Below are 26,264 nucleotides of genomic sequence, written 5' to 3'. Positions count from 1 at the left end.
TCTACTGCGACCGCTTTCCTGTGGGCCATTCTTCAACGTGGAATGTCTTCCACTTTTTAACTCTCGCTCAAAGATTGTTGTTTCTGGAGTTGAAAAGGAAGGGATCGGATCGGAGAAGGGAGAAAGAGAGAATCGGAGGATGGCGGTTGAGAAATTTCGGAGGAACGACGGGCTGCTTTAGAGGAAACAAGTCCAACTTATCTTAAGTGTTTCTTCCGAATCACCTAACGCTATTTGTTAAATGTGAAGAGCTCCCACCATGGAGTGTCCTTTTCTGGATGGCCATTCAAACTCCCCACAAATAATCGACCCCTCCCTCCTCCCTTCTCCTTATAGCCACCACCTCCAGGCCGAGAAAAAGGAAGCAGAAGATCGATCGGGGTGAGTCGTAGAACAGCCTTCCCTCTCTTCTCCTCCTCCTCTGCTTCACAGTCCAAGAAAGCAGAAGAAAAGCAATTCAGAGAGATAGATACTATTAAGAAGCTCCCCTCCTTTCTTCCTCCTCCCAATATCCATATACCCAGAAACCAGAGAGCAGAGAGAGATGGGGAACAGCCTGAGGTGCTGCATCGCCTGCATCCTGCCTTGCGGCGCGCTGGACGTTATCCGGATTGTGCATGTGAACGGGCACGTGGAGGAGGTGAGCGGCACCATTTTAGCAGGGGACGTGATGAAGGCCAATCCCAAGCACGTCCTCCGAAAGCACGGCTCCGAGGAGGAAGGCGGCCTCCGCATCATCGTCCTCCCCCCGGACGCACAGCTCAAGCGCGGCCACATCTATTTCTTGATCCCCGTTCCGTCTACCCCTTCCCCTAATTCCTCTTCTAATTCTGCTGCTGCTGCCACTGAGCGCTCATCTTCTGCTAAAGCGACCGCTAGAAGGAAGAGGAGGAAGGAGCTTCCGGGCGAGCCGTCGCCAGAAACGAAGCCCCCCAGTGGCAACAATTCGGAGACGTCTTCCGATCGCTATCTCACGGAGATTCTCTCGGAGAAGAGGTGCGGCTTGAGCCGGAGCAGCAGGAGAGGGAGGGTCGGAATCTGGCGTCCGCACCTCGACAGCATAACGGAGGACTTCTGATGTTCACGTTCTCTTTCCCTCTTACTTCTCTGCGGATTTGGACAAACTGCACTTTTCTTCCTCTTTTTTTTTTTCTCTCTCTCTTTTATATATATATATATATATTGGAAAGGCTTTTTCTTCTCCTTTTATAATTCAACTTTTGATTGTGGATATATCAAACCCTGTACCTTTTTTTCTTTTATTTTATCTGCAAAATTGCAGAAAGAAATAGAAGCTCTCTCATTTTCCTTTCCTGATTTCTATAGTTTGGTTCATCATGACCATGGTCCTCATTGAAAGAGAGAGAGCATCTTCTTTTTCTTCCACCCACTAACAGAGAATGCAGTAAATTACAGAGCCATCCTTTAAGAGAAGAATCACATGTGTGATTGGAGAAAGTGGTGAGAGATAGAGTTAAAATCAGAAGAGATGGAAAGGGAGACTGTTGGCTAATGGATGTGACTGATACATATGGCATAAAAATGATAAAGCTGTCAAAAACCAATTATTGGATGGACAATAATCAGGAAACCGGAAAGCTGAGCCAGAAAAGAGGCCAGCGGAGAGACTCACAGAGTAAGGAAGAAGACACACTCCGTTGATGTCAATCGTCAAGGCCCCTCACATTTATTCGTCCATGATCCTTCTTTTTGATATGTCAAAGCGATGGCAGCTCACTCCTTATCTAACTTTCACGTGGGTCGTGGGTCCTCCCTCTTCCAGCTTCTGGGCCGTCCATCTGAGAGATGAAGGGGAGGTGATGCATGCTCTGATCCATCTTTTAGTCAATATGAACTGCTAACTTTACGAACAAGAACATTTTGTTGACAATTAACCATGGAGTTCATGGAAAGAGTGAGAGAGATCGTTTATCGGCCCGTCCCTATCATCAAGAGGAAGAAGTACTCTTAGTTGATTCAAACATTGACGATTTCATAAAAGATCAGCGCTCAATTGTTAACTTCAATGATATACAGATCATGCATGGTTCGCTTTTTTGAAAAAATTATAACCAGAACCGCCAATTGATTCCTGTTCATAACTAGAAAATCTTGCACGCAATCATGGTGCCAATTTTCCGTAGATAGATGCTTCGATCAATTGTCATGTTTTGTCAGAGAAAGATCATATATATATATAAGAAGAATTAAAACCCACTTGCCCCCTTTTTAAAATTGATTTTCCTGCTTCCACTTAGCTTCTTTCTTCACGCCAATTTCCGAATCTCATCGTCTATGCAAATCTGATGCCTTTAAAAACTCCCAAATGCTCCTTTCTTTGCATCTGCGTCACGCTTCTTTTATCATTTCGATTTAGTAATAACGATGATGAAAAGTTGAGACAACTTAAAAGGATGGATGGGATCCCACAATCGCAGTAGGCAAGAAAGAGCCAATAAAATGAAAATGCATAACAAAATACGGGGACAAGAAATCTCAATGCAAGAACAAACTGTAAAAGCAAAGAAGAATAAAATATACAAGACAGCAGCACAATAAAACAATAAAGACGGGTGGAGAGAGAGTGGATAAACGAATGAAAGTAAAAGAACTTATCAAAGTTGAAGACAAGTTAAAATGATGAGATAGAGACAGAGAGAGGCCAATAAAAAAGCAAAGGAAAATAAAAGAACTTATCAAAGGGAATGGAACTTTTACTTAAAAAGTAATGCCAATATTAGCAACAAGGCCTGCTCCTTTACAAAAGGAGAATTAACCAATCAGAACCGATTCATTTGGAATCAGCTGATTCAGACCAACTCGGCCGATTCAGGCTCCTGCATTTTTAACCTTGTTGAAGTGTAGAGCCTCATCTATATCTAATGGGTTTCCTTACTTACTTTCTGGAGACGGAGACATATATTTTTCTTGTATTCTCCATTTTTATTTGAGATAGTAAAACAAAAACCCTATGCATCTATGAGAACTTTGTCTTCGAACCACATAAAAAATTCATTGTGCCTTCTTCTTAATTTTTTCCCTTGAATGCGAGATAAAGGGCCTAGTCCCTAACAAACCACATATACTGTTTCTCCCAAAAGCTGATAAAAAATACATATGGAACCGAGACGAATCGGTGACGGAGCGTAGAGAAGCTACACTTTTAAGGCTCTGTAATTAATGCATTTTTTTCGCGTGCATTATATTATTTACATTTGCTGAAGCATTTGAAAGTGGCACAGCTCGGTCAATATGTGAAGGTGAAGGTCAACTAGTGAAGATGGTTGTTGTATTTGGGAAGGTCTCGAACTTTGACTAGGAAACTCGGCTCGATACATATGGTCAATGAGCTGAGAAAACCCGACATACGACACTAAATTCATCACGAAACCGGCGAGTGGGTGGGTGGGGTGGGGTTGCCGGCCTAGTTTCCGGCCTAACTCCGCTAACTTGTTCAAATTCGTCTTCTTCTCAAGCTGCATTTCTTGCCGAAACGGTTCTTGAGATGATGAAATTGAAGAAACGATTGTTTCGTGAGGATAAACATCAACTCTAACGCCAAAAAAGTGGCCACTTCTCATTTTTGATTGAGAATATCGGTTGTGGAAAGTAGCAGGCAGAAGCAAACGAATTATTGTCTACCACAAAGCCACCCTGTGGTTTTAAGCATTTTTCTTCACGTAAAGCCAACTACAAAGGTGAATGGAGAATGTTATAAAATGGGAATGTATAACGAAATTTACCAACAAGAAGTCCTCTATATACAAAAACAAGTCGTAAAAACAAAATAAAAAATAAAATATACATGACAATAGCACAATAAAATAAAATAAGAAGAATATAGAAAGAGTAGATAGACAGAACGGCAGAGTCAGTCAGCAGCAAACAAAAAATGGCGAAGTAGCCGAATAACAAGGGAGGGTGAGGTTCGTCCTATTCAGCACGACCAATTTGGAAAATTGCGAATTTTTTTCACAAATTTCACTCTGAAAATGAGAATGTGTTCGTCGGGGTCTTTGTTAAGTGTGGACACATAACCATATTTTTATTATTAAGATTGGGAATTCAAACTAGGATATTCAACGTATTTTTTGGACTTTGGACTTTCAAATATTATGTGAAAGATGTATAAATTGTCGATGACAAACCAAGCACCAAACTTTTACAAAAGCAATCATTCATATCACATGCAGAATATATATATATATATATATATATATATATATATATATATATATATATATATATATATATAGAGTTTTAGTTGATTGTAAAATGTGCGGTTAGATAGATTTTAAGCCTTAGGCTGCCAATGTCCATACAGGGAGATGCCACTTAAGTCTTGATCGGACGTACCTGAACTTAGTTAAATGTTACGTGCGATTCTCAAGTGGGTCAATTGATATGTTCACACATCGAAACAAGGTGAGGTTGATTCTTTCCACACCCAAAACGGAAAAGAAGAAAAGAAGAAGATGATAATGATTAAGTTTGCCTTGTTCGACGGGCCTACAATATTATTAATTCCCACCAACACACGTTCTTCCAAAAATAATAATAATAATGCGGATCCCACCTCACGCTCTCCTATTGCTAAAAGCCAAGTCTGTTATGAGCTAATGAACGGAAGCTAGCCGTGAATATGGTGGCCGTCAACTTAACAATTACTTTCTCAATCGCTCCGTTAATTATTTCCAGAAAAAGTCTTAATTCTTCATCTCAGGAAGATAATTGTTGTCTGAACCAAACATGTGAAAACGATTTCTTGTGTCAATTTCATTATTTTGTTCGACCGCTTTATGCTAATGTACTTTCAGCGACATTATTTGATGCTCCAATCTTTTCTTGTGGAAAAGTAATGGTGATCTCGAGATCGTTCTAGAGTTTATTATAATTTTGGAAGAATAATAAGCTTCATGCTGCGTTTGCTAAGATCATGTCGAGATTTTTGAGCATATTCAACTCAAACGTGAAATTATCTTTTCGATATTGTCTAGATATCAATCTTTTTCATGGTTAGTGAGAGAACAATTACACCACAGTCTCTGTGGTTTGCTTTCCTTTCTACGTTTGTTGATAATATGGACAGCTTTTTCGATGTTAATGAGCCATTTCTGTGAGATGATTCAAATTTGAACTATGCAAAAAAAAAAAAGATTTATTGATGGGGTTTTAATAATTAAATTTGTAATAAAAATTCTACAAAAACATGCACAATTTTTTTTTTTTTTTGGTTGGTATAACAAAAACAACATAAGTTCAAACTTCTTTAGTTAGCTGACAATGTTTCGTTGTCCAATTCAATGGTTAGATGTAATGTATAAGTTCAACCCTATCATTAAGAACCTTTCCCCATCGTTTTAAAACTTAAGCCTGAGTTCAAATAAAATTTCAAAATCTTAATTATTTCGGATGCAACCAATCAACATATCAAGTCGCATTATAGGATTCTTCCCCTCTTATTCCGTGGGTCTACCATGTCATGAAGCCAATAATGGCTATGTATATGTATCCAAGGTCGGCTTGGGCCTGGCCCTACCTCAAATTTTTTTTTAAAAAAAAAACATATAAATTTTTATATAAAGATTTTGAAAAAAGATACTTTGGCCATAGTCAAAATTTAGAAACTTTAATTCGGCTCACATCATCAAAAAATTTTAGCATGAATAAAAAAGAGTTTTGGTCTCTCAAAATATACTGCCCAAGGTATTAGATCCGTTGACGTAACTCCTACCAAAACTAATTGAAATATGCCCAAATTGTAGTGCCTAAGCATATCCATTTGCCTCTAGTTTGGTAGTAGGGGACATTGTAGATCATGTAGCTCTCTTTTTTCCCTACGAAATCTGAGAAAAAATCATTTCTCTCGTGAACCTCAACATGGTGTTGAAAATATTCCTTGGACTTTGAGAGGCTTAGTTACAAGTACAATGGCCCTTTTCGCCCTTGTGGGAAAAGACTCTTTCTACATCAACTTTGCCTTCACCTTCTTATCCGTTGTCTACTGGACAATATTTTCTCACATGACCGTCACTTCAATAATTCTTCTCTGCCTGTGCATTACTCAAGTGCTTCACAATGTATGATCATTTAGCTCAAATTATGTGATACTTGTATATGATATATGTACATCCTATTATTACTGCCTAGCTTGCCTGACAAATTCATGCACCTTCTGAAATAATATCAAGTACTCGCAGATCACTTCTGGACCCAGTTCTAGACAGCCTATTATCATAAACGAAAAGTCTGAGAACCGTGGACAGAGTTTGTTCCCTCTTTAGATCAAAGAAATCAACACGATGATGATGTCAATTAGGTGGAGGCGGATCCGTGAACTATATTGCTTCCTCGCAAACTAACATATGGACCTCACTAGATTTTGATGGATCGACTGTTTGAGCAATATAATATGCATGTAATCTAACGCAAACTTTTAAAATTTGTGCGGCCAACAAGCATGAAAATAGAATGTATTAAATACGATTTTAAAAATTAATGGTCTTATCTTTCTCGGCTCATGAAATCCAATCTTGATATCAAATTTCCAAGGCCTTTTTTTTTATTTTGCTAAATTTATGAAAAACAGGACCAAGCACTCAGAACTTTGTGTGTGTGTGTGTATACATATATAGGACAACTGAATGGTGACATTAAGTCTATAATGACATCTGGGGACATCAAATCTGAACTGAACGGCTCAGATTGATCCAGACTGTTCTCTCTCCTTCCTCTCCCTGTCCGCCGGGCAAACCTACCGGCGACGGTAGGGGGAGGGCCACCGGTCCTCCACATCGCTTCCACCCACCCGACAATGGTTGGCTTCTGGTAGTAACCCTCCATCCATCGGTGGAGGGTGACGGGGCTTCCTTTCTCTCCGGTGGACTGCCGGCGGCAGTCTGCCCACCGCTGTCAATGATGGAGTTTGTAAAAGAAAAAGTAAAGAGTTAATCAGGGCCATTCATCTGAATGCAGATGTATGGCTCTGATTTGATGTATGATGCTTGTATGTCACACATATACATACATAAACATGTGAGTGTAAATATGTTGGCACATTTAAGTAGATTATATTTTAGGTGCAAATATAAATTGACATTGGTTTCATATTATTATTAAAGCATACAAAATATTAATGAAGTTTAGGTAGAGAAAGAAAGGATCTGGGCTGATGGCAGCAGATGCAAGCAAAACAAAGAGGTGAAACACTAAATTACATTAATGGTAATGAGAAAGACCAACATCCCACATGGCCATTGTCCATAGAGGGGTACAAATCTAGCTTTTGGTTCGAGAAAATAAGATAGGTGTCGCGTCCCTGTTAACCATTTCGAGAAAAACGCTTCGCCCGGTTGGCGCCACGTGGTTGAAGTTTTTAGTGCAAAGAGAATCGAGGCTGTGCTTGATAGCTCACATGTTAAGCACTACTTTTGCTGCTAATTGCAATTATTGGTGTAGATTCCCAGTCTTTGTTGGCCCTTGTTGCTTTTCAGCCTCAAGTTCTTGCTTCCCATGCATTGATTTTATGGGGCTTGGCTGAGCCCAGTGTGTCCGGGCCGAGGCCAAGGGCTCAGTGCCAACAATGGAAAGTAATGACCCTGCTGGCTCCAGAACTGGACCCATCTTGTGTGTTTATTTCTAACGTTCCTGTCCATAATTTGGTGAAGAGAAAAAGGTTCCTGCCTTTCTTGCCGCTCTTGATTATGACCCAGCCATGTGCATGCTTAGCAGTTATTTCCAAAGTGACAGAAATGCCCTCATTAATTTTAAAGCACGAATGTCAAATAAATGTGTACAATTATTTCACGATTTAAAAGAAGATAAACCAAATAAGAAAACCACTTTTGGCTTTCACAAAACCCAGTTTTAAAAAATTGGGTTTTCGTATGCATGAGTCTATTTATCTGCACATGACAGGTACTCTTCAAGAGTGAACCAGCGAAACACATATCATGCAACAGAGGTCCGTGCACGATGCACATAATCACCTCTCGATTGAAAAGGAGGAAAGCATCGAAAATTTCAATCGGATCTATCTGATTGGAAGCATGCCAAGTTTCCAATCATGCCAAGTCTTCTATACGCACATTCTGCTTTCAATGAGAGGAGGGTTTGGGTTTCGTGGACGTCAAATCAGAACGATAGGACTGGTTGGTCGTTTCAGATTCAAATTTAACTGCGATTTCGCCGTGGATCGCGGCTTTGATCAATCGGCGGATAAGTGTCGAGGACGGCGAACGATCGACACGACATGAGCGAGTCCGATTGTAATCGCTGCTGTAGTTTTCCAGGATTGTCAGTATCAGCAAGCATGCAAGAGATTCAAAGGTTACCCTTTCTTGTGGAAGAAACGAAGATGACAAGGATGATTATGCATCTGTCTTACTGAATCTCTGTCCACTTATATGCCTTTTTTTTTTTTTTTTTTTTGTTTTCTTCAAGCCTTTTCAGTTGAAGGTTAAAATACCGGTCGTTTCATGTTGTTTGCTTCGATCTTGATCGGTCCCTACCATGTTTGCTGAATAGCCTTCACAATATATATAATAGAATGCATACACATCAAGCGACCGAATCAAACCAACACTGATAACGTTGCACCAACGTGAATTTCGCGTTGCATGAGACTGATCCATATGAATTTTTCATGTGCCAAGAACCATTAGAGCATTGCTCGTGGAAGTTCGCCCAGCAAATTCAGGGCATTCATGAACTGTAAATGGATTATCTATGCTTATGGACTACGGTAAGGGCCGGGTTTCTGCCATTGATCTTAAGATTTGAATACTATTTCTCAGTTTATTTCGTTGGCTCCCATTTAAGCACTCTGTCAATCTTTTTTTTTGTTAGTGAGTCCGCCTTCCACCGTTCCCGGCTCCATCTACGAGAAACAGAGCACGAGTTGAGCTCGCGTCTGATCTAACTGGGAAGGAAACTTGCTGAAGCGATTGAAAAAGCAAAAAAAGAAAGGACCAATCACTTGTAAGAGGAGATATCACCGTATAAAATCAGCAAGTTTCTAGAAATATTGCGACTACAGATACGAAAAAAAAAAAGAGTAAATTCTAGAAAGATCATTATACGAACTTCAAAACGTTGCAATGTTCACATCGTATGATTGTACCAAAATGAAATTTCTAACTACCATGATAACGAATTTCAATAGCCTTTAAGGATTCTTTTCAGAATAATTTCATAGTTTTAACAATTTGTTTTCGTCGTTAAACAAACAATTTTGCATTTCATCATTGAACGGACCCTACAAAAATGTGTTTAAAGTAAAGTATCAAACATATTCTTAGTATATTCAAATGATGCACTTATTATGCTTTAACTTGTATATGGAACTCCCTACATGCACCCTTCCAAGTTGATGGTATGGGAGTTCAAAGAAGACACCTGCACCACCCCCATATGACCCGAAAAGATTCGAGATAAACAGCTTGTTAATTGTGGCCGAAAACAAAATCAAGCATAATTCAGAAAATTTGAGAAAAGAACGAGCCCCTTTTTTAATACTGAAGAAATGTTTGATAAAAACTGAAAAAGCTTTTCTCGTCAATTATTTGTTTAAAAAAAAAAATGAAAGAAAAGGTTTCATGGCAAAAGAACAAATCTTTGCGCCCAAGCAACGACCCGCACCGCATTCAAGTTTTTGACCGAATCTTCTCCATTTGCCAGCTGTTCAAAAGTGCGTGGGAGATTCATATCATCCATTATGACCCCCATTTCCAGCAAAATTCCACAGGAAGACCCCTCGCGCTTGAAGCCCACATTTTTTGAATTCTTTGAAGCCATGCTCACATTGAAAACCTTACTGATAATCACCAATCCTGGTCATCAGGCTGGCTTGGCTGGATTCGACACTTAAAACCTGAGCTCAAACTCGGTTTTATTAAAATAATGTATATATATAAATAATTAATTGTAATAAAATATTATAATTATATATAAAAATCAATAAAATATTTGTTAAAAAAATCTTGTCAGCCAGAGTCGAGTCGAATACTACCCATCGCATCAAGTACCCATACTCAGTCTTATCTCAGTTGGTTCAACCTTAGCTGTAGCCTTTCTCTTTCCTACGAGAGGTAGAAAAAATATGTAACAAAAAAAAAATTATGGTAGAATACGTTATGGGCACCAGCGGATTGTACCTGAAAATTATGAAGAGTAAGGGTTGTATTTGGAATTGCAAAGGAAAGGCACGGTCTTAAAAGAAAATCTAGCGGTGATTGGATCCGGCTAAAGTTTGGTGGTCCCGATTGGGACAGCTTAAGAGGTGCTGATTCTGGATCCAGATCAGGTTACCGCCAGCTCTTTGATGACATGCACTACATCTGGATCTGATTAAAAAAAAAAAACCAAACCGAGTCCAATTCATGTCTGGTAAAATAGTATTTGTTTTTGAGTTTCTTACTTTGAAAAATTGCGGATCCTGGATACACAGATTATTATTTATTCATCCAACCATATTACCAGGCCTCTTCCTTCCCTCCCAAACCTTCTCTGTCATTGGATTTGAGCAGATGAAGACATTAGTTCAGTTTTATTTTGATCTGGCAGATACTAAGAACTTGGGCTTAAGGACCTGTATAATTTAATTGGAAAATGATCCAATAGGAGTTTGTCAAAAGTGATTTCACTGTACAATTGCATTTCAAAAAACAGAACTCTTTTAGAAATCATACCATGTAGAAGCAATCTGTAGGATCTGAAAACATGTATTTGAGCTCAAGTCCGTGACAGAACCAGAAATTTTGGTTAGAAGCATTAAAGCAAAAAAAAATAAAAAAATTGCAGGGCTGGTGTGGACAACTGCCCACCCATACCATCCATCCCGTATGGCCGTTCGGCTCGTTTGGAAACTAGTCGGAGCTGGTGACCCAAATGGACAATGATCCGCCAGTGAAGAGCAGGCTCACTAGAGTCTTTCATAGACAGACACTGGGTATATATAATTCATTTGCCTAAGTTTTAGGCTTGAGCGATGAATTATGTGTGTGCATATTAGAATACCAACGGCTCTCTATTAGAAGTAGAAGCATCGTCATTTATATCATGTCATATTTTTCAGCAAAATATCTAAACAGCATCTACTTCTTAATCCAAGCAATTAAGAACACTCGTCACATGTTCTGAGCTCCGGGCCATAAATGGTTTGTGAAGGAAGAGAGTAAGGGGGCATGGAAAGTAGTAATGGTTAGTGATCGCAAGCGCTGAAAGTAGGCCTGGTACCTTGAGAGGATGGGAGAAGGGCCGGGTCCTTGTTGGATGGTAAGGTGAAACACTCCTCTGCTCGTACCCACGACTTACATATTTTATTGATCAAGTTTACTTCGGGTGGGTCGAGTTGGGAGGTCAATGTCATCAAGGCTCTGCCGAGCCCACCAAGGGACCGAACTGCCCGGGCCCGATCGAGCTCACTGCTGCCACCACCCAATGGAAGAAGAAAGGGACCACCGTGCAGTCATCATCTTCCACAGTACCACGCCATTAACATGCATATGTCAATGTAAGGGTCGCATCGCCAGTTGGTCTCTCTGCAATGTCCACTGAAAACCCTAAGAGATGAAATGATGGAAAGGGATAAGCCAAAGGACATCCTGACAAATATTATGACATTTTTCCTATACTATATGAAATATATCATGATATATCTTCACTCTCGCCAATCTTGTACCAGGCAAGATACCAAATCTACTACAAGAGAACACTCGGATTTAATCTCTTAATCATAACTATCCGCCTAATGACTCTTGCTTGCTCTAGTTATGTAAACTCCTTTCGATCTACTATTTGCATTTTGATCAAGCAAACTGCTTTTAGAAAATTTTTATGAGCACAACACAACATTCAGAAGTTCAAAAGCTAAATTTTAAACTATTGCTCGGTTAATATGTTTTGAGATTTCGACGAACACCTTTGCTGAAGTTGGCCCGCTGTGGATTGACCTTGTAACAGGCACAAATTGTGAAGTGGGTGGTGATTGGGCTCTGCTTGGAGAGTTGGAGTTTAAGGTCAGAATTCAAGGTCTTGGGAAAGTGAATGTTATAATTTCCTCATAGGCAGCTAGAGTGTGTTTTATAGGGTGGTAGTTACCAGATCCAACAGAGGGACCAAGTAGATTTTCCACAAAAACATGCTCAAAATCATTGAATTAAAGGAAAAAAAACATGTTTAAGTATAGATTTCTTTATTTAACCACCTGCTGTATGCACAGTTTAGGCCGTTGAGAGAATCAAATCAAAACTTAATCGCGCTTTTCTTAAACCACCAAAAGGTAAATGTATTTCCTGTGAAAATTTTCGATTTCTAAACAACAAGGACAAAGGTATCCAAACTGGTTTATCTCCTAATGGACAAGCTCATACCAGTCTATGCCAAGAGAAACAGTAGTGAGGTGGTCATAACTGGCATCCACATCTCGTATCCAAGGCGATCAGGTTTTCATTTTGAGCAGTTGGGTCGCTCTGGTTAAGTCATCGAGAGGTCAGACACTGCAGGTGAATATGTGCACGGACATCAGCTACAAGGCTAAAAATCATTGCATCACAGCTCCTTTGGTGGACAAGGGTAGTTCGCAGGTGAATCACATTTACTAGAGGCGATGAATTGTCAAGTAGTTAGTTGCGGTCACCAATTCATCCACATCAGTGTTGTATTGATTACCACCATCTTTTCTTATTGAAAGGAAAGAAAAATTTAGAGGAGACAAATATTTAAAGATTCTTGAGGAAAAGCGCCCAAAGGTCATAAAGCTTTTCTGTTCACACCATTGGTGGGGCATCAACATGATGTAAGCTTGATAGAGGTCCACTGCAGATCTCTTGCAAGCAACTGTTTGCCTCTGTGACGGCATTAGTGAATACTGAATTCCTTTGGCATAAGTGTGTGGAAGTAAGTAGTCATGCAAGTGGAAGCACATGAGTTGGGGTGATGTTTTTTATGGCGAGACTGCTTTTAGACCACCCATAGACAAGTTCATGTTTCTTACAGCTCACTGACCATCTACCCATGTTAGAAAAAGGAGCAAAGAAGTGCAATCAGAAGCCCAAATGGAGATTGAGATCATGGGCAATGAGCTCGGGATCCGCAAGTTATGTCCATTACCATTTCTTTTCTCCTTTTCAGAAAAGAGGAGGAGAAGAACATCAGAAAATTTAAAAGCGGGACCCGTCGAAGCATGGACCAGAACACCTCCACTACATCTGCGAGTGCTGAAATCTTCTTTTTGACGTAAAAATCTTAATGCCGGTAACCCGTTTTCAAGATCTCCTGGTGCATCATCCCTCATTAAGAACACATTTAAATTCCATTGAATTGCAGTTCCTTAATATGTCACAGCTGCTTATCCTGTGTTCCTGGGGGGAGAGAGTGGATTCTTTCCATGGGGAGAAGATAACAGAATTCAATTACTAGCATGCAACCACATTGTTTAAAGAAGGAAAGCAGTGGCAGAATTGGATGATGGGAGGAGCAAAGATGGCAGGGGTGGGGGTGGCCGAGGCACGTGGTTCACTGTTGATTTTTTTAGAGAGAGAAAGAGATTTTGCTTGAGGGACGGTCCAGCTGTGGCTAGCTGTTCGGCTTCCTATTTTACGATGCAGGTTTTAATTCAGGGGCAGCATCATTTTGGCGCCACAAGAGCAACCGACACCTGCCAACCGTCGCAGAGCATCCATTGCGGCACCAAACCAGGCTCGGCCTCCCACACAGAGAAGGGAAAGAGATTGTGGGGCTGAAATAAAACCTTACCCCCGATTCCATCGTGGACAGAAACTGAGAAGAAAACCGGACGGAAAGTTGGAAGAAAATAGGAAACTTTGGATCACAACAGGGAAAATGGAGAAAGAAAGAATAGAGAGAGAGAAAAAGGGAAATTAGCAGTAAGAATTCGTTCATGAAGGGAAGATGCCACTTTGCTGCTCTCTCGCTCGCTTTCTTCTAGTTGCTGCCAATGAGAGGTGAAAGGTGATGAAAGGGGAGGGAAGGTCACAATGTGGTGCTGAGATTTGAGACTGCTTTTGATGGAGAGGGAGGGATCTATGCACCTTTTGGATGTTTGACAGAGGGAGGGGTGATGGATCAGAGCAGTAGCAATGGAGGTGGGTCAAGTGGGTCCTGGGGATTAGGCACTAGGCATCAGCAGCTGCCCCCCAAACCGCCATGGGTGGCTTCCCCAAGCAACCAGGATCCACCAACCAGCAATATCAACGACCACCAACACGGCTTGTCTGGCTGGATAGGATTTTCCCCTAGCCCCCAGCAGGCCAACAAGCACCATAGGACGTCTTCCTCAATTGGGCTCGTTCCAGACTCCCAGACATTGCCGTGGCTCGACGAATTCATGGATCTCCCGCCGGCCAAGCGTGGCTCAATGCACCGTAGATCGGCGAGCGATTCGTTTTCCTTCGTTGATGCTCAGACTGGTGGTGCTGCGCTTCCCCATTCGGAGATTTCGGACAGAGACGGGTTCGATTGCGGAAGCAGCAGCGCTGCGTCGATCCCATGTCGGGAGCTCGAAAAACTGGACGAGGAGCAGCTGCTCTCCATGTTTGCCGATATAGAGCCATTCCACAAGCAGCAACTGCAGCAGCACCATGCAAACGAATCTGCTTCCGCGATGGATGCCCGGTTGATAGAGCCCCAGGCCTCTGAAAATCCTTCCACACTGTCTGATCGCAACAGCATCTGCGACAATCTCGTCGACGAGAAGCCGGTGATAACGCTGCCACCAGAACAAGTAAAGAGCGAGCAAGAGGTACAGAGCGTCTGCAAGTCTGAGCCGCCTCAACAACAACATGAACAAGAACAGCTGCAGCAATCCTCGCAGCCTGCCCCTTCAAATTCCGCCGGCGCCGCGGCTGCTGGGGATTCCAACATTGATCCCAAAAGGGTGAAACGGTATGTTATATGATCAAGTCGAGTCCTAAAAACATGTCTTTTCTCTGCCAACTATTGCTTTCGTGGATCTAATGCTTTTGGAACCTGCATTGCTTATGGATCTGTTCTTATAATGTGGTTTCTGCTCCATGAACTCTGTTGATTATATGTAGAATTCTTGCTAATCGGCAATCTGCTCAGAGGTCGCGTGTTCGGAAGCTACATTACATAGCCGAGCTTGAAAAAAGTGTGAGTGCTTTGCAGGTATGTTTTTCGTTCCTGGACCTTTTCATTCTTTGCTCAGTTTCACTGGTTTTAGTTGTGAAAACCCCATTTTAGTAGCAGAAGTGAAGTCAGGGAGTTGCATTGTTGGTAAAGAATCTAAAAGTCAGCAGACAACGTTTTGTTTTGCAGACAGAAGTGTCCACTCTTTCACCTCAGGTCGCTTATCTTGATCATCAGAGGTTACTTCTTAACGTTGATAACGGTGCTCTGAAGCAGAGGATCGCTGCTCTTGCCCAGGATAAAATCTTCAAAGATGGTATGAGGGCCTGCTCCCATTTGTCGTCGATTGAGTGTCTAGTGCAGGAATAACTTGATTTTTGCGCTACTTTTGCTACGCTGGCAGCCCATTCTGAAGCACTGAAGAAGGAGGTTCAGAGGTTAAGGCATCTGTACCAGCAGCTATGTATGAAGAAAGAAGCGCAGTCGCAGGCAACTGGATTCGAAGCAGAGCACCAACAGGTCCAACAGGGCAACGGCATTAGTTCGTCGATGAGTGACATTGAAGGAACCAGAAATCAAATACAAGTGGACAACAGAGAGCCAATTAACAGCAGTAACTGCAGTAGCAGCAACCAGCAGCTTTTGCAGCCAATGAGTTGCTTGAAATCTGATCCTAGTAACATGGCGTACCCTTCAGATTTCATGGTTCATAATCCTTGATGTCTCCCTTCCGCAATTATTATTTCTGTTGATTTTTTTTTTTTCAATATTTTCTCCTTGATTCTAAACTTTTTCGTTATTTCAAGTAAAGAGGGAACCTACCCTTGTCGAATAGGAATTATATCGTGTAGCATAATGCTTTTCTGGCTTGTGTCCTTTACGTGGTGGGTGGACGGTGCGTGAATGAACTTTCAATGGCCCATAGATTTCCCTCTCCTTTTTCCACTTTTTCCTTTATTCTTTTGAATCATTTAATTGCTGAAATCACGGGTGTGAAAGGACATAGTTTGCTCCTCGGAGAGGATCTTATTTCAATAATGTATTTGTTTCTTCTGGTCTAGTTTGTTGTTTCCACTACGAGCTTGTGGTTCACCAAAAAAGCTTGTCACTTCCGGCCTTGCTAATTGAACCATACTGTAAGCAGGGCCCTTCCTACCTATCTTATAAAAACTTGGCCGGCAAGCTTCATGAGAGAATCAAGTACTGGAAATCCATGGCATGCAACTGTGCGATATCATTGCATTTAATTTTTGAGTTAATCGGAGAAAGAACCCGACAAATCTAAACCTTTTGGCAGCAGCAGCAATAGCATTTGCTTAATGAAATCATCATCAGCTTGATATACAAAGTAAAGGCACAAATCTATTGATATTAGTTCATGCACGATAATATGAAGCAAAACCAAGAAAAGGAGATGCATCCTGATGCAGCATAACCAAGTAAATAAAGTGTACCTTCAGGAGGAAATGCATGTTTATCCCTTCCCAAAGATCTGCACATGCTTGAATACTGTTTGCCTCATTCTGAACTGGAGCAGATGAAGGACAAATGCAGACGTTGGAGAGGGTGAAGTTTGATTCTTTCTTATCCAACGTGAACGTCTTTTTTCCCCGTAGGCCTGTTCTTAGGATTATAAGCATCTCCTCTTCTCGTGAACTATATATGTACATATGTGTAGCCACACAGGACCTATGCTACGGTAACTTGCTATTGCATAGGACAGTGAAAACGTTCAGGACATTGGTTTGCGTAGACTTGATAGGTAACGTTGAACTCATATCTTCCATGTAGCAACTATAGGATACTGTTGATCGCTTACCGGGTAAGGAAGGCAACTATAGATTGTGTCATCAAGATGACGGAATGTTATGGATTCAAAAAATGTCATTGCTTGCAGCGTGGTCAAAGCGTACTTTTTCTTAGGTAGGTGGAACCTCTAGGATGTTGCATGACCCAAAAGCCCGCCAACATGTGATTCGATGGTTGCAGTTTTTACAGCTTCGTCCTCGCACGCCTTTCAAAGACAAAAACAAAAGTGAAAAAATAGAAACCTGTTGGCAATATATATATATAATAACTGCTTAATAGTTTTATTTATCTATGTTTACATTTTAGTCATTATATATACATATGTTCTGAGGATACTTTAGTCAGGTATGCATCTAAATGGTGGGTTTGGGCCTTGAACCACAGCGGGTGTGCGGCGTGCCGTGTTGGAGCCACACCAACACCTGTCTCGTGTTTGATGCGGGCGTGGCAACTCTTTAAGAGCACCCATGTGATATAAAGTTTTATTGAGACTTGCCTCTTGTAGTTGCTTTTTTATTCTCAATAATTAGAATGAGATGTTCTGCCATTATAGATTTATACATCGCATCACACTTTAAGTGCCTAAAAAGGTTTTGGTATATTTACCATCAATATGTGCAAAAGTTCCAAGAAGGAAGATACATGATAGCTGCGCCGGCCTGAGTCACAATGCCGGCATTGTGACTTTAATATTGGAAGGCTATGAGGATCACGTTGCCTAGATGCAGACTATACTTGCCAAATTATATATATTAATGTCCTCCAATTCTTTCCTTTTTTATATGCGTTCCCTTTTCTATGAAAAAGATGAAAAAACATCAAGCTCTGAAGACTATACTCGAGGAAAACTCTTCCACTATAACTTCAGGTGTCAAAAGTTGCCAATAATTTTTAGATCCTCATTCCATTCTTCATCTGATAGCGCGGAGACAGAACCAAGCTGATTGACAGGGCCATTAAGCCCCTTGAAAGTATAATTGATTGGTCGCCAGGAAGGCTAAGCATCTGTTTCTTCAATCGTCTTGCGGCGTATTGGTGCTTTTTTGCAGAATGATATCTTCCTGCTTGATGCTGACAATCCATATAAGCCATTCGACGGATTGTCTTGTGACGTAAGTTCTGGCGCATGTGCCATGCTCATGATATTTCTGCCCTCTTGCCCACCGCATTTTTAGAAAAGCAGTAAGTTGGTGACAGAGAAATGATGAAGCTGTATATTTTTTTCTCTGCAATATGTGTACTTCTTCGTTCAAATCAAGTTTTGTTGCAAAAAAAGCTGATCATGGATTCCTGGTATGTCACATGGGTTCTCTACTTTCCGCTGCTGGATTGCATGCCTTTATACAGAAGTCTCATCGTCATAAATTCCACCAGATTGCCGAATCCCTGTATCTGCAGCCACGTCCGTCTGATTTGTATAGGATCATACCTGTAGCTAGATGCGTTTAAGAACTGTAAAGGCTTAGTTTCATGCTTTTAACTAAGCCTTGTATCTAACTATAGACAAAATATTGTGTCTGATTCTCTTTCTTTTTCGGGTGAAAAGGTACACCTAAAATTTATCACCCATCGATCAAACGCGCGTCCCTACACTCTTCCCTGGATAGTGGAGAAAGCAGACCAGCGACAAAAGAGTTTTTGCTTTAAACATATTATCTGCTGGAGCCTGTGAGATCATGTCCAATTCTTGAAAGCCACCCAATCTTCTTTGATCCCCTTTCTTTTCTATTCTTAGATTGCCTTACTTTTGCTAAGATTACAGTAAAAAATGCACCATGTATCGCACTTTTAGATCTTCAAATCCAAGAAGCCAAGTCACATCTTGTGCAGGCAGGCGAGTTCTTCTTGGCCATCTTATAATCTCAGCAAATTCTTCAAGTGATGTTGCTGCATCAGTCATCCTTCATGAATGTGCATTGCTTTGTGCTTTTGAACTTCTCTCATATATCACGTTCAGAAAGATTAGAAAGCGACCCAACGGAATCACGTTAGGATTGCACAAATATAATGGCAAAGTAATAAAAGCAGAGGCATTCTGAACCTTTTATTTTGCGAATTTGTCAGTGTATAGCTTCAAAAAGGCTGTCCACTTACGAGAAGTTTGAAGAATTCGCATAATTTTCGTTGCAATTCTCTCGTTCCCATAACATTCAAGGTGCAGAACATCTCGAGTTTATATGAAACCCGTACACAAGCTTCCAATTATCTCCTTGACCTTAGAAAAGAAAAGCATAAAACTCATGGAATTTGTGAAGCTCGACATCGTGGGTCACTTCGCATCATTTTCAATTTGGACCCACATGGATCCTTTGTTTACGGGCTTCATTCATTTGGTCGGTACAACTCCATACGCTCATGGCCACCAAGCGGAAGGCGTGCTTCAAGAATATATTCGAAGACTATTCTGTGCATTTTTGTGCGATGAAGCCAAAAGTTAGTGTGCCCGACGAGAAGGTAGCTAAGATTTTCATGAGTTTTACCCTCAAGAGACCTGCCGTGATAGATGGCTGGCCGTCGCCGGAAAATGAAAAGGGTCGGTGGATCTATTTTGGCTGCTTTTGGCCTTGGCTTGTCCATCGATCATGGATGATGGAGCCACATTTGGATCTAGTGAGCTAGATAAGGGGCAAAGTCCATGAAGACCCCAAAAAATTCCATGCTTGTGTGAAAACAAACCGCTGGATCCAAAAAGACCGAATGGAGGAAAGGATCTTCATTCTCCCACCTTTTGTTAGGAAGACAGGGACGATATAAAGCCAGTTGTGGGCCTGAATTAGATTCAGACAGGATGCCCAACTGTGTTTTGGCAACATGACCACAATTATTGAAGCTGTGTCTCCTCTCGCTCCAACATCATATGCCATGCTTACCAAATGGTCGATGAAAATCCAAAAGGATGCTTTGATACACTCTCTTTTCCTCGATAAGTGAAGCAAATCAAAATTCGTCAACAATAGCAGTACCAGAGAGATTCACTCATCTGAAAAGAGTAATAAGTTTTTAAGGACAACTTTAAGTTTTTAAGGACAACTTATGTAGATGTAAGATAAAATGCAGTCAATGGTGTATTATTTTTGAAATCATGGTCACAAATAACATCTTGAAGTTTTTCTTGGGTATAATACGGAGTTTGAAAAAATAACAAAAATATGGTAAATTTTTAAAAATTATAAAAAAATAAAATAAGTGAGAAACTAATAACACATACGTTAAAAGATAAATAGATTTGTAACAAATAAAAAATAGAAAATGAAAAAAACTGTTTGGCAGTAAAAAAAATGAAAAAATTGTCACAGCTTTTTTTTTTTTTAATGTCTTTTTAAAACGCGTTTTTTTAGTTTTAAATGGTCATTTAATTTATTTCGTTTTTTTCCAAAAAAAAATGTGTTTTTTGTAACTATACTTGAAATAAGGGTAACTTCTTCAAACAACGTAAACATATAGCTGGGTGAAATGTTCACTGTTTATCTCCAAAATGGGTTGGAAAATTTTCAATCACAAGCAGTCGGAATTTTTTTTTTTTACCTTATATCTCCGTTGAATAATAGATGTTCCGCCACTCACGTTGCTTTGCTCAACTTCATCTGTGGGTTAAAAAAAAAAAAAATCTTATCCTACCCCGAATTCCAAACAAACTGAAATTTTCTCCCTTTGAAAAACTTACCCTTCCAATATGTATATCTAGGGAAATTTTCCCTACTTTCTTTTACCCTGCTTACTTTTACGTTTCCTCTCCAAACACCACCTATCTACATGAAGTTTTGGTTTGATTGTTTTTACAGCAGAAAACCATGCGTGAACACGAAAGTTTACGCATGTCAAATTCAGAGAAGAGCGAAGTATAAACATCAGATGCAAAAGATATATACAGTTAACAGGAAGCTGGAAACACTAAGCATATTATATTAGGAATAGCAGATGTACTGAAGATCTTATGAGATAAGTATGAATGATGAAGAAGAACCAGAAATGTAGACCATTTTGGGCACTCAAAAGTTTGAACGTTTCATGATTGAGAAGTCGAGATGTTAATTTTGGAGTATATGGATCACATGGGTACTTTTATTAGCGAACATAATGTACATGTGCCACCCTAGTACTTTTAACACGGGTAATTCCGACCTACTTTTATCGCTGATTTTTTTTTGTAAGAGAGCCACCATTAAGCTTTATGAAGACAATAACGGTGAAATGTTAATATTAGAAAAAAAAAGAATATAATTGTTGATCAAATTTGTGGTCTTACATTCATGAAATTGTTGTTGAAGTTTTCGAATTCATTCTCAATAAGATTATTGAAATCAAGCGTGTTTCTTTCCAATTTGATTCAGAAACCGACTGCAAGGTCGAGAGACGTGAGGCATTTTTTTATAAATTTAAAGTTGATGTACATATTTTATTTTTTTTCTTGTTTTTTTTTCTATTTTTTGGTCTCAGGTTTTTCGTATAAAGCATTTTTCAAAATATTTTGACGAGGTTCGCCAAAGTTCTAATTCCGATCGTGCGTTCTCTTCTTACAACCAAAGTAGTGGATAATTTCAATTCAAATATTGGATAAAATTCCATGTCAAACGCGGGATATATAAAATGCACCTAACGCTTACCAAACGATTATTTTTTCATAATTGTCAGTCATATATCTTCAGCTATTTTTAAGACTATTTTTCAGTTTTACTTTTTAGCTGATACACTATTATAAAATGTTTTCATATCTTTAATATATATATATATTACACGCATGAACAGGTTTGTTGGTTCATCGTTTTCCTAATTATAAAATTGTGCTGATGCACCCGTTGCGTCCGTACCTGCACCCACCCAGCTAACATATATTTCAGGAATGCTGTGTTTCTTGGAACAGGGTGTTCCACAGACAAAAAAAAATGTGACGTTTATATTTTTTGAAAAATGGAATGTTCTTGTTACCACATATTTTTATAGTTTTAGTTTTTAGTGAATTTGTTATGATATATTTTCATAGTTTTGAGTGAATAATAAGAGTATTTCATCATATCATACCATTTAATTGATAATCGAAGCTCTCGCTCTTTCCTCCATCCTCTCCTGCATTCAATAGCCGTTGTTGTTCAACTTCACCCTTTTCTTTCCATCTTGCTTCCCTCGCAGCACGGAAAGAGACGCAATGAAAGTTTGAAACGAAGACCACCTGCCCATCGTTGCACCAATCAATTGTGTATGAAATAAATATAAGTGAGGCCTAGCGGCGCCCACCGTCACCTTCTCTCCCACCTCAATTCACAAATTTGAGCATGGGTTCGTTCCCACCCCCACCATGTCCACGGGTTGGGCCACCAACGGGTACTCGGTACCTGGTTCGACTCAGGTCCGAAGCTGGACTCGAAAAAAAGTGCATTAGGCCCTCGGAGCAGCCCAAGTGGGCCCGATAAAATTTTTAATAATTATTTTACTTTTTTTGTATATTTTAAAATATATTTTTTAATTTAATCAGACTGAGCTCGTGTTGAGCTCAAATCCAGGTTCTACCGGGCCCACGATTATCCAGCTCCATTCTCAAGATTTTAAGATTTTAGATCGCGAAAGTGGTCACGAGGAAACAGTCCTGAACCCCCTTGGAACATAGCCAAACTTCAATTTTCCGACGACGATCACGTACTCCGTCGTCCCGTTGTCTTGGTCAAGTCGGTGTGTACGTGTTCATTAATGGCCGTCTGCGCTTCAGTTCAGGGGCTGCTCACAGGCCTTTCACCACCTTGCCTGATGTATTAATGGTGCTGCTGCTGGTGCATGTGAGTTTGTGTCCCTTAAATTTTGTTGCCTTCCATGCACGTGCATGCGCTAGGAGGTGAGCGACCCCTCAAATCCTGCTTGAAAGAGAATCAAAGTTTAGGACTGCGTCGTGACCTAGTGTACAAATAATAAAGTTACAACACATTGAGTGAAATAATCTATTAAGAGTTGATTAAGCCTAGAGCCCACCAACAGAGGCATCTAGTTTGTGAAGCAACATCTTGCTGCCTTTTATTTGGAACTCGGATACACCTATTGTTGGGAAAAATAAATTCATGGATGGATCCTGTCTTCTAGCTCTTGCAAGTTGAATGTGATGGACATGCCAACTGGCATGGCTCCGCCTTTGTCTGGTTGGTCAAGTAATTCTCAATCTATTTTTATAGAAGAGAAAAATTGCCAATCAACTGAATCAGGGGCGGGGCGGAGCCATAAATTTTTCATGAAGGTAGTCGAATTAAAGTTTATAAATTTGGATAGGGCCGAAATATTATTTTTAAAATTTTTTTATATAAGACAACTGAAATTTTAAAATTCACATGCAAATTTAAAAAAAAAAATAGGGCAAGATGACAGCCAACAGAAAGGATTTACACAAGATTTTGGTGGCAGTCTGGCACATTGTATTAACAATATTTGGCAAATACATGCTTAGCTTTTAAAAGAATATTAAGAACAAAGCAAGAAGTTACAAAAAAGTAAGGACATAACAAATCATAGCTCAAGGTTTAAAAGTTAGCAAATAGGTGCTCAACTTTTGCAAGGAATTCTTGAAAAGACTATGCAGCTAAAAGCAAACATGAGTTTTTTTTTTTTTTTTTTTTTAGTTTCTGGTACCTCTCATAAAGAATCACTTTTCCTTGGTTGAAAGAAGATATTCTGTGTTCCAATGAAGGTATATTTGTCATTTTATGTCGACAATCATTGTTTCCTTTCATAATGAAGACTCTGAGATTTATATGAAAAGTTTAGCGCCCGAAAACTTAATTGGTGTATAACCCAAATGTTGGGAGTTTTTTGTAAATTTCTAAAACAAATCATGTTTGAATGTTTGACATTTAGTTGCTTGACATTTAGTTGCTTGTGACATATATATATATATATATATATATATATATAAAGGGTGGAGGGAAGCGGAGGCCGCAGGAGCCATGGTCCCCTCACATTTTGGGGAAAATATATGTACTTATATATTTGATAATTTTGAATGTGGTTTATATAAAAATGTAATAAAATATTGTTCGGCCCCTGTAAATTTTGAAATACTATTTGGTCCTTTTATATATATATATATATATATATATATATATATATATATATATATATATATATATATATTGGAATGGAGAGTCAAATTAAATCGGTTGAAATTTTGCGTGTGTTATGTCATTTCCTAAAGATAGTGCGTCCCCTTTTAAGAATACCTGTTGCATTACCGACCCTCAAAAATACAACTCTCTCTAAAGTGAGGTTGAAGCCGCCAATTATTGATGGAAGAAGAAAAGTCGGCATCAACACAAGATTTTGTCTTGTCTTCATCGCAAGAACCATGCGTAATCCTATCTCAGCGTTGATTTTGATTTGTCAAGGGCGCTGCTTGAAAAGTACCCCTAGCCCTGCTGAATAATTGATTCTTTGTGGGCTAAGTTTTGGCACATAGAAATGAGAACCCAATCCACATTATACAGGAAAAATTCCTACTCAAGTTTATTGGTTGAACAAATCATTCATTGGTAAGAAACTTCAGCTCCCAACATTGAAGTCTTGAGTCAAGTTGACAAATCTTTGGTCACATTTGCAAGAAAGTAAGAATTTCCTGATCAGTTTTGACATGAAAAGAGTCCGATCTAAAGAACTCAGTCTAAGCAGGTGGATCAAACTCTTGTCGCATACATTAAAAAGTTAAAGGGCTTATGTGAATACAAGACGTTTGAGGAAAAAAACCAATCTTTCCATCAACCAAGAAAAAAGGATCTTCTTCTATCTGACCAATAATTGACTAAACTAAAAATGGAGGATAATTGTACATCGCATTTTTGTTAAATATCTTCCATGCTTTGAAATCAGGATAGTAACAATGTGCATAAAATATCTGATATTTGGTGCTTGTTCTTAGACGCCCTTTGTCTCGTGCTACTGTACTTATCATGTGTGAGCATATGAAAGCACTGTAGCTCAACCCAACTTGACATTTCCACTAACACTAAAAGACGTTTTCTTAAGAGTGCAGCAGAAGAGATTTGTCGGAAGAAATTCAAGCGGCAAAAAGGAAAGTTCAGCCGCAGTCTTCAAAATAACTCTCTCTCTCTCTCTCTCTCCATCTGCGACATTCAAAAGTAGGAAAGAAACTGCTAGGGAAAAGATCTCATTGAGAAAAACTTTCTTCTTCTGCTTGTGTGACGTGAGAAAGATGAGTACAAAAGAAAGAGAGCTTCCTGAGTTGAGTAACGCAGAGTTCTACTAGAAAAAGTGCTGCCACCTCGACAGATGAAGGGATCCAAGCTAGTAAAGTAGCTGAGTACTTCAGAAAACCTTTCCTAGCAAAACATTTTTCTCTTCATTTGGGAAGGCAAAAAGAAAAAAGTCTCCGATTCTTTTCCCTCAACGCCAATTTTAGCATCCTGTTTGGCCTTTTCCATTATCAAACATGCTCTAAACTTGCATGGAATCGCAGCGTCTGAAGGGATAAAATGATGATAATGTGATATTAAATGAACCTTCTGCAATGCAACTCGGATAAAAGCCTACCCTATCGGCCAAGATCAAGAACTGCACGTCCATGGTGGGACCCCTTTCTTATTGAAAGCATGGGCTCCCACCAAACATGCACCAGCAGCCTTCTCGAAGATGAAAGAAACCAGAGTCATCCATTTATTTCAGCACCAATTATTATGATGATACCTGAAAGTAAGCGAGACATCAACAACATATCTCTCGGATTTAAACCCATCAACTACAAGTATTAAAGCTGCAATAGTAACTCGCATTTATACATGGCACCACACTGCTATCAATTATTAGCATTGTAGTCTTATCCTTCTTTTTCCATAAGGAGTTCGAATCGACCTGCCCTACGGAGACAACGCAATGTGAAAACCCAAATGTGCAAGAACAGCAAGGTTGGGAATCGTGCCAGTTACAGCTCTTGAACATTTGATGTTATCTGTTAAACGAATTGGTGATGTTGCGTGTCTCTGGACTTTCACTTCACCCATCATCAACAACTGATCATTTGTGTAATATCTCAACACTAATCCTATCGACATCGAGGATCACTGATACCAATAATTAGCGTATCGATTTTATAAATGAGTTGGGTCAGATGTGGTGTGGTGCCATTATTGTGTTTTTTTTTTTTTTTTTCCGTTCTCCGCTGTCTTGTTTCCCCTAAGTAAGAATAAACTACTTCGATAAGTATTTGAATAATAAATCCGAGAACGGCATAGTAAAACTCATCATGTTATCTCATTATCATATTACATGAGACAATCAAATAATGATAATTTACAAGAATATAGAACAATAAAATAATGATCATTATATGGGGAGGCTAGCTGTATTTGTGATGGATGGTTGGG

General features: G+C 39.7%; 2 protein-coding genes across 2 annotated transcripts; both read left to right on the top strand.

Moving 5' to 3' along the window:
• The first annotated feature begins 232 nt into the window (after window positions 1-232).
• Window positions 233-1,312, top strand: LOC116262714 (uncharacterized). Its single transcript, XM_031642201.2, has one exon. It carries the CDS (start codon window positions 545-547, stop codon window positions 1,076-1,078), a length of 534 nt encoding a protein of 177 aa, XP_031498061.1. The 5' UTR covers window positions 233-544; the 3' UTR covers window positions 1,079-1,312.
• An 11,887-nt stretch (window positions 1,313-13,199) lies between these two features.
• On the top strand, window positions 13,200-16,042 carry LOC116262015 (basic leucine zipper 61-like). Its single transcript, XM_031641008.2, has 4 exons — window positions 13,200-14,904; window positions 15,057-15,147; window positions 15,298-15,424; window positions 15,512-16,042. The coding sequence occupies exons 1-4, from the start codon at window positions 14,081-14,083 to the stop codon at window positions 15,826-15,828; spliced, it is 1,359 nt and encodes a 452-aa protein (XP_031496868.1). The 5' UTR covers window positions 13,200-14,080; the 3' UTR covers window positions 15,829-16,042.
• The last annotated feature ends 10,222 nt before the right edge of the window (window positions 16,043-26,264 follow it).

Source organism: Nymphaea colorata, chromosome 10, assembly GCF_008831285.2.
Source record: "Nymphaea colorata isolate Beijing-Zhang1983 chromosome 10, ASM883128v2, whole genome shotgun sequence".
NCBI classification, from domain to species: Eukaryota; Viridiplantae; Streptophyta; class Magnoliopsida; order Nymphaeales; family Nymphaeaceae; genus Nymphaea; species Nymphaea colorata.
This window is presented reverse-complemented; position numbering and strand designations above follow the sequence as displayed.

What these genes read in the sequence shown, in the direction of transcription:
- LOC116262714 (XM_031642201.2), top strand. Translation starts at nt 545, where the DNA reads ATGGGGAACAGCCTGAGGTGCTGCATCGCCTGCATCCTGCCTTGCGGC.
- LOC116262015 (XM_031641008.2), top strand. Translation starts at nt 14,081, where the DNA reads ATGGATCAGAGCAGTAGCAATGGAGGTGGGTCAAGTGGGTCCTGGGGA. An exon ending in AAAGTGTGAGTGCTTTGCAG is followed by an intron (nt 15,148 to 15,297) that starts GTATGTTTTTCG and finishes TTTGTTTTGCAG; the next exon opens with ACAGAAGTGTCCACTCTTTC. An exon ending in GGATAAAATCTTCAAAGATG is followed by an intron (nt 15,425 to 15,511) that starts GTATGAGGGCCT and finishes CTACGCTGGCAG; the next exon opens with CCCATTCTGAAGCACTGAAG.